This window comes from Pimephales promelas, chromosome 4 (genome assembly GCF_988280905.1).
Source record: "Pimephales promelas chromosome 4, fPimPro1.hap1.1, whole genome shotgun sequence".
Classification (NCBI taxonomy): Eukaryota; Metazoa; Chordata; class Actinopteri; order Cypriniformes; family Leuciscidae; genus Pimephales; species Pimephales promelas.
The window spans coordinates 6,377,205-6,386,176 of NC_142772.1; the positions used below are offsets into that span (position 1 = coordinate 6,377,205).

Consider the following 8,972-nt stretch of genomic DNA (forward strand, 5'->3'; position numbering starts at 1 on the left):
CCAGAGCTGAGATATCGAAACTCAAAAATTTGGCCCGAAAAAAAAACGACAGTGGTACCCCTTACGTTTTTTTTTTTGGGGCGAAAAATTAAGTTTCTCCAATCTTCCCAAAATTCTGGATTCTGATAGAGGGCCATGAGACTTAGACCTGAGTGCAAAAATGGAGGCTTGGGGGGCTACCCTTCCAGAGCTGAGATATCGAAACTCAAAAATTCGGCCCGAAAAAAAAACGACAGTGGTACCCCTTACGTTTTTTTTTTGGGCGAAAAATTAAGTTTCTCCAATCTTCCCAAATTCTGATAGAGGGCCATGAGACTTACACCTGAGTGCAAAAATGGAGGCTCTAGCCCTTTCCAGAGCTGAGATATCGAAACTCAAAAATTCGGCCCGGAAAAAAAAGACAGTGGTACCCCTTACGTTTTTTTTTTTGGGCGAAAAATTAAGTTTCTCCAATCTTCCCAAATTCTGATAGAGGGCCATGAGACTTAGACCTGAGTGCAAAAATGGAGGCTCTAGCCCTTTCCAGAGCTGAGATATCGAAACTCAAAAATTCGGCCCGAAAATAAAACGACAGTGGTACCCCTTACGTTTTTTTTTTGGGCGAAAAATTAAGTTTCTCCAATCTTCCCAAATTCTGATAGAAGGCCATGACACTTAGACCTGAGTGCAAAAATGGAGGCTCTAGCCCCTTCCAGAGCTGAGATATCGAAACTCAAAAATTTGGCCCGAAAAAAAAACGACAGTGGTACCCCTTACGTTTTTTTTTTGGGGCGAAAAATTAAGTTTCTCCAATCTTCCCAAAATTCTGGATTCTGATAGAGGGCCATGAGACTTAGACCTGAGTGCAAAAATGGAGGCTTGGGGGGCTACCCTTCCAGAGCTGAGATATCGAAACTCAAAAATTCGGCCCGAAAAAAAAACGACAGTGGTACCCCTTACGTTTTTTTTTTGGGCGAAAAATTAAGTTTCTCCAATCTTCCCAAATTCTGATAGAGGGCCATGAGACTTACACCTGAGTGCAAAAATGGAGGCTCTAGACCCTTCCAGAGCTAAGATATCAAAACTCAAAATTTCGACCCGAAAAAAAAACGACAGTGTTACCCCTTACGTTTTTTTTTTTTGGGCGAAAAATTAAGTATCCCCAATCTTCTCGAAACTCTGGATTCTGATAGAGGGCACTGAGACTTACACCTGAGTGCAAAAATGGAGGCTCTAGACCCTTCCAAAGCTGAGATATCAAAACTCAAAATTTCGACCCGAAAAAAAAACGACAGTGTTACCCCTTACGTTTTTTTTTTTTGGGCGAAAAATTTAGTATCCCCAATCTTCTCGAAACTCTGGATTCTGATAGAGGGCACTGAGACTTACACCTGAGTGCAAAAATGGAGGCTCTAGACCCTTCCAGAGCTGAGATATCGAAACTCAAAATTTCGACCTGAAAAAAAAACGACAGTGTTACCCCTTACGTTTTTTTTTTGGGGCGAAAAATTTTGTATCCCCAATCTTCTTGAAACCCTGGATTCTGATAGAGGGCACTGAGACTTACACCTGAGTGCAAAAATGGAGGCTCTAGCCCCTTCCAGAGCTGAGATATCGAAACTCAAAAATTCGGCCCGAAAATAAAACGACAGTTTTATTTTAAAAAACAGTTTTATTTTATTATAAAAAACCCTTACGTTTTTTTTTTGGGCGAAAAATTAAGTTTCTCCAATCTTCCCAAATTCTGATAGAGGGCCATGAGACTTAGACCTGAGTGCAAAAATGGAGGCTCTAGCCCCTTCCAGAGCTGAGATATCGAAACTCAAAAATTCGGCCCGAAAATAAAACGACAGTGGTACCCCTTACGTTTTTTTTTTTTGGGGTGAAAAATTAAGTTTCTCCAATCTTCCCAAATTCTGATAGAGGGCCATGAGACTTAGACCTGAGTGCAAAAATGGAGGCTCTAGCCCCTTCCAGAGCTGAGATATCGAAACTCAAAAATTCGGCCCGAAAAAAAAAAAACGACAGTGGTACCCCTTACGTTTTTTTTTTGGGCGAAAAATTAAGTTTCTCCAATCTTCCCAAAATTCTGGATTCTGATAGAGGGCCATGAGACTTAGACCTGAGTGCAAAAATGGAGGCTCTAGCCCCTTCCAGAACTGAGATATCGAAACTCAAAAATTCGGCCCGAAAAAAAAAAACGACAGTGGTACCCCTTACGTTTTTTTTTTGGGCGAAAAATTAAGTTTCTCCAATCTTCCCAAAATTCTGGATTCTGATAGAGGGCCGTGAGACTTAGACCTGAGTGCAAAAATGGAGTCTCTAGACCCTTCCAGAGCTGAGATATTGAGATCCCATGTAGCATTTATGCCATTAAAAAAATCTAATTGCTAATGCTAGCTAAACTTACCTGTCGTTTTGTTTGCCTCCTGCGCTCGGCTCTTTTATCTTCTTCCATCAAATTATATCATATTACGCTGGAGCCTTCGTCGTCTTTGTTTCTCTGTACAGAACTCAAGCATAATCTTTAAACGCCGTCGTTCGTTCTCCGTTATTAAGGGCCCCGGCAATTCAGAATAGGAACATTGCAATAGCCTCCTCCATGCTGGTTTGTTGTTGTTGTATTTGGCCGCAAGACCGTCGCCATGCTTGCGTTACCCCTCCTACCAGAAAAATAAGTTTTTCCAATCTTCTCAAAACTCTGGATTCTGATAGAGAGCCATGAGACTTAGACATGAGTGCAACAATGGAGGCTCTAGACCCTTCCAGTGCTGAAATATTGAGATCCCACGTAGCATTTATGCCATTATAAAAATCTCAATATCTCAAACGTCATAGAAGAAGTCATCTTAAAGGCATATCAACATGTCCTGAACACTACTGAACACTATGTGGCCATTACAGAGTTCCATCTTTTGGACATTCATCATACCGCATTGGTTTTCATTTCTTGTCCTCAAAACAGGGCACTAATCTGTTTATTTTTAACTGTTTATAGTATTATTTTACACGGAAATCAATTATTTATAATTATTAGTTCTATTAACAAACTAATTATATGAAGCTATTATCAGTACACTGCAAATAAACTTCTATGCCTTTATTAGTAAATGAAATCTAAGCATTTATTAATATACTTTATTAGTTTTAAGACATTTATAAAAATGCCTTCTATATTTCTTTTCACTCCACTGTACTCCACCACAGGCGACTGCACGTACGGAATTGACACTTGGTTATTGTCATTTCTCCATATTTTTGAACAGACAGTGTGTTTACTTGAAAATATTACTGTATATTTTCAGTTTATAATTCCATCGTAAGTTTGGTCTTAAATTTAATTTAGAAGTGGTATTAAAAAGTCTGAAATTTCAATTATTTATACCTGTAGCCACCCTGTTACAGGTTCATAGATATTTTCTCTGGGAGTATATAATTCTAAATTAATGCATTACAATATAACTAAACCCATTAGAGCCACTGTAAATATGCACTCTATTGGATTAAATACTGATTTTTTTTTTTACTTCATCTATTACCTTTATTTTACCAGGAAAAAGACTCACTGAGATTAAAATCTCTTTTTCGGGAGTGTCCTGGCCAAGATAAGCAGCTTAGTTTACATGGACATTTAACATCAAAGTTACAACACACAGACATAAACAAATCTCATTACAAAAATAAAAATATATAAAAAAAATAAATAAATGCACCTAGTTACAAACATTTACACACAATTAATTTACTCTGATGATTATCTAATAAATATTTAAATTGACCACAAGATACTATTTCTTTTAACTTCATCTCAGTCTGGAGAAGATTCCAATCCGATGCTGTGGCATATTTAAAAGAGGTTTTACCCATCTCAGTTTTGACAAAAGGCACACACAAATTGTAGATCGATTTAGAACGTAATGAATAACTACCAGGTGACTTCTGTTTAATAAGACAACAAAGATAAGGGGGTAAATAACCCAATATAGCTTTGTAAATCAATTGATACCAGTGCTTTTTCCTTCTAATGCTCAACGACGACCAACCAACCATTTTATATAGGTCACAATGGTGTGTCGAAAATCTGCATCCAGTTATAAATCTCAAAGCACCATGGTACAGAGCATCCAGAGAGACAAGGAGGCAAGAGCTGATATACTACATCCCCATAGTCAAGAACTGATAAAAAGGAAGCAGACACAAGTTTTTTTTTTCACATTAAATGAAAAACATGATTTGTTTCTAAAATAAAATCCTAATTTTTTCTTCAGTTTTTGCCTCAGATAATTAATATGCGACCCAAAACGTAATGTGTTATCGATAATAATACCAAGGTATTTGTACTCGCATACTGATGTAATCAGATTACCCTGCAAAGTCAAAAGAGAGATTGAATTCTCAGTAGAGATTTTAGAGTTTGAGAATAGCATACATTTGGTTTTTTTCTCATTTACGACCAGCTTCAATGCACAAAACCTATTTTGTATTATATCGAAAGCAGACTGTAAGAAAGCCACAGATTGTTGCTTAGATGGATCTGAACAATATATAATTGTATCGTCTGCATAAAAGTGAAACCTTGTATTTTCAATATTAAAATCCAAACAATTTATATATATACTAAATAATAACGGACCTAGAACAGATCCTTGAGGGACTCCCTTAACGACCTCCAATGGATCTGACTGAAAACCTTCCGCCTGAACACATTGGGTCCTTCCCTTTAGATAAGAATTAAACCATAAAATAACATTTTCCGATAGTCCTACTGATCGAAGTCTTTTTAGTAACACATCATAATCCACAGTGTCAAAGGCCTTTGATAAATCAATAAAAAGACATGCACAGCGCTTCTTATCATCTAAGGACTCCACTATATCATTTAAGACTTTCAAAACAGCTGTACACGTACTGTAGCCTTTACGAAATCCGGATTGGTTAGTAGACAAAATATTATTAATGTTTAGATACTGCGTCAGTTGCTCACTTACTAATTTTTCCAATATTTTCGAAATAATACAGAGTTTAGATATACGGCTATAATTGTCCAATTGAGAAGGATCACTCCCCTTGGACAGAGGAACAACAAATGCTGACTTCCAAATCCGTGGAATTTTGTTTGTTGATAAAGAAAGGTTAAACAAATGCGTCAGTGAAGGAGAAATAAGATCAGCCGCTAGTTTTAAAAACAGTGGGGCAATATGATCAGGACCTGGCGATTTATTCACATCTAATTCTTTTAAAGCAGAACAAACGTCAGAGCAACTAAATTGTTTAAAAGCAAATTCACTTTGCCATAAATTACGCTCTGCTTCAAGGAAATCTACATTTGAATTAATATAATTATTTGTATTATCGCAATACTTTGAAATGTCTACTTCTGTGCTTTACCAAAATCCCCTGAATATTTTATTTGCACATTTTAAAGACATGGTGGTTACATGGTTAATCACTTTCACAATTCAGAATGCTTAATGGGTTTTAATATCTGAATGCATAATTGTTGAATTGTACCTGTCACACAACTATTGTGTAAAGGTACAAATTGATGTTGCTTTGTATTTTTGGCTTCTGTAGAGGAAGGAGACGTGTTTGTTTGGGGTTTTGGAATTCTGGGAAAAGGCCCAAAACTTTCAGAGTCTGCTGTCCCAGAAAGAGTGCCAGCCACATTTTTTGGAAGGTCAGAGTTCAACCCCAGTGTGAAGGTCTCCTCCATCCGCTGTGGACTCAATCACTTTGCAGCAGTCACAGGTAAAAACTTCAAGCTGAACGTTATCTTTGCATGTAAATTCACTCGAGATGTGTTGTGTAGTTGTGAGATTTTAGACATTTTTAATATGCTAACACACATTCTCTTGTAAACACCTGCTAATAGTGCTTGCATAATAAATCCAGCCTGTTTTCTGGCTAGTATCCATGTAAATAGAGGGCTTACTTATTTGCATGAATATTGTTTTCAGATCGAGGTGAGCTGTTTGTTTGGGGTAAGAATGTGAGAGGATGTCTCGGCATTGGGAAACATGATGACCAGTATTTTCCATGGAGGGTAAGAAGCCAACAATACAGCATTTTTTTTTCTTTTAACATGGAAAAGTGTGGATTTGGTTTTGCAAACTAGGGCTTCCAATATTTTTTTCTGATTAATTATCCAAATGAATCAAAGCTAACCACACATAAATGATAACAACATGCTGCATTATTGTGGCAGGTGGAAACATTAAAGGGATAGTTCACTTTGAAATTAATTTTTGGTATGTTTTAGCTTACCTCAAGGGCATCTAAGATGTGGGTGTCTTTGTTTTCGCAGTAGTTTCAATTTTGATATTTTTAGGTCAAACCGTTCTTGTTTGTGTACTTACATTTACGAGTCATTAAATCATTTTTAATTTGGACTTCTCTGTGCATGCTAGCTTTGAGGTGGTGACCATAGACCTCCATTATATGACTGACAGACAAGAACGGTTTGACCTAAAAATATCAAAATTGAAAATACTGTGGAAACAAAAACACCTCATCTTGGATGCCCTTGAGGTAAGCTAAAACATACCAAAAATTAATTTTAAAGTGAACTATCCCTTTAAATAGACACAAATATCCTACTTTTAATGAATTGTTATAAATGAATGTTAAAATGACAACATTATACCAGTAGCTGTTCTTTATCCTGATGTTTGTCTTTTGTTTTAGGTGACGGTGCCAGGCCATGTGAAGGATGTTGCCTGTGGTGTTGACCACATGGTGGCGCTGGTCAAATCCATCATATGAGACTGTCTTTGTAGATCCAGGCTATCTTCTCTTGCACATCTCAGTGACTTCAGCGAACAACATCATGTTTTCATAATTTCTGCATAAACTTTGGACTTGTTATGGGGCCTCACTGTCACATTGCATCAAGTCAAGGGTGTGTTTAAGGTAACATAGAAACAAGACACCTCCTCTGCTGTTTACAGCGTGGATTTCAAAATAGATGCGAGTCTGACACCTAAATAACGCAAGAACGATTAAGTCTTATGTTGGCTACTTGTATTTACCTGAGGTCGACATGGTTCAAACCAAAGCCATATTATCAGTGCTGTTTCTGTTGTTTTTCTTGTAAAAAAAAAAAAAACATGGTTTTAAAACTAAGGAACTAGTCTGAAAACTAGGGAAGGCTACACAAACGATACATTTAAATTAAAGCACTTTTTGGCATGAAATGTAAGTGGAGTTATTGTAAAAACGTGTGGCGGGACTTGCTTTTGTCCATGGGGAATTGATTGGATGGTTGTGATTTGGTGGATCTTATTTGAGTAAAAGGTTCTCACACCAGTTAACGCATCATCAGAGAAAAGTGGGAGTTATTTTAATGATTGTGAAGGAAAAAAAATATGCAAACTGTTAAGTCATTTATAATGAAAATGAATTATTCTAAATAAATTGAAACATTGAAATAATTCTTATATTCCTTTGTGCACTTATGTCTTCCTTTTTTAAAGACAATTTTAAAGAGAAGCAACTTTTAAAGACCCCCTGTGGTTAAAGTTTTCTAATGTTTATACGCATGATTCGTTTTTAATGCTTTAAGACAAACCAAGTAAAAAAATGTCTTCCTCTGAATCAGTTTCCTCTGAATCCTATCTTATGGCTGAATTAAAGTCCCCGTGAAATCAAAATTGAACCCATTTACTTTGTTAGTGCATATTACTAGTCTTGTGGTGAACAATTAATCCGTGCAAGTAAATATATATTAAAAAAATGTTTTACCTTGGTAATCTTTAATCAAAATCTGAAAAGTTACTTCCGGTCTGGAACGGTTTCTTTTTCTGATGACGTAGGTTTCACAGCTTGGGTGGGGAAACGCTTAACCACTCCCCTCAAACCGTTAGTTTGCTATGAGCGAGAGATGGAGAGGAGGAGCGCAAGAGTAAAACCCTGCCCTCTGTTCAATATTCCGTTTCACTTGGAAATACGTCACTGCACTGGAGAAAAATCGTTTGCAACTTCCGGTTCACGGGGACTTTAAACCAGCAGTTCCACTTGCCGTTGGATCAGATATATTGACCTGCGTATCCTAAATGAGGCAAGGGTGTAAAAAAAAAAAAACATGTAAATGTAATTTTAGTGATCAAAGATGAGTTTTAAGGGATAGAATTATTGACAGGTGGACTTAAACTGTAAAATGTGTCGTTGGATGCTTTAAAGGAGTAGTTCACTTTTTTTTTAAAAACTTTTGCTTATAATTTACTCACCCCCCATGTCATCCAAGATGTCCATGTCTTTCTTTCTTCAGTCAAAAAGAAATTAAGGTTTTTGATGAAAACATTCCAGGATTTTTCTCCATAAAATGCACTTCAATGGGAACCAAACGGTTCAAGGTCCAAAAGACAGTTTCAGTGCAAACTGCAAACTGTTCAAAGGGCTTTAAACGATTCCAGACGATGAATAAGGGTCTTATCAAGTGAAACGATTGCTCATTTAATAAATAAATAACAAAGTTTAAGATTTATAAGCTCAAATGCTCGCCTTGCCCTGTTCTGTGATGAACCTTCGTGACTCTCCTGTTTGAACTCGTTCATCAAAATGAACAAATCTTTTTTCATGTCATTTGGTTCATTCAACGATCGAAATGAACGAATTGACTCGGGAAGAGATACATTCATTATGATGAACGAGTTCGAACAGACGAGTCACAAGCAAGGCGACCATTTGAGCTTATAAAACTTAGCTTTTATTTTTTTGAATGAGCGATCGTTTCGCTTGATAAGACCCTTCTGGAATTGTTTAAAGCCCTTTGAACAGTTTGAAATTGTCTTTTGGACCTTGAACCATTTGGTTACCAGTAAAGTGCATTATATGGAGAAAATCCTGGAATGTTTTCATCAAAAACCTTCATTTATTTTCGACTGAAGAAAAAATGACAAGTTTTTTTTAAAAGTGAACTACTCCTTTAAATGTAAATGGCAGACATGCAAGAGAAGACTGGGTCGTAAGCCACTTCAAGAAGAACAAAAGTTATT

At 36.7% G+C, this 8,972-nt stretch overlaps 1 protein-coding gene across 1 annotated transcript in view; it reads left to right on the forward strand.

Annotated features, from left to right (window-relative positions):
- rcc1l (RCC1 like) overlaps positions 1 to 7,871 on the forward strand; it is a 79,767-nt gene extending 71,896 nt beyond the window's left edge. The window contains exons 10-12 of the mRNA XM_039662535.2: positions 5,554 to 5,727; positions 5,937 to 6,022; positions 6,664 to 7,871. Of these exons, the coding sequence (XP_039518469.2) occupies positions 5,554 to 5,727; positions 5,937 to 6,022; positions 6,664 to 6,741 (338 nt within the window). The 3' untranslated portion in view covers positions 6,742 to 7,871. The remainder of the gene's footprint in view (positions 1 to 5,553; positions 5,728 to 5,936; positions 6,023 to 6,663) is intronic.
- Positions 7,872 to 8,972: the final 1,101 nt, after the last annotated feature.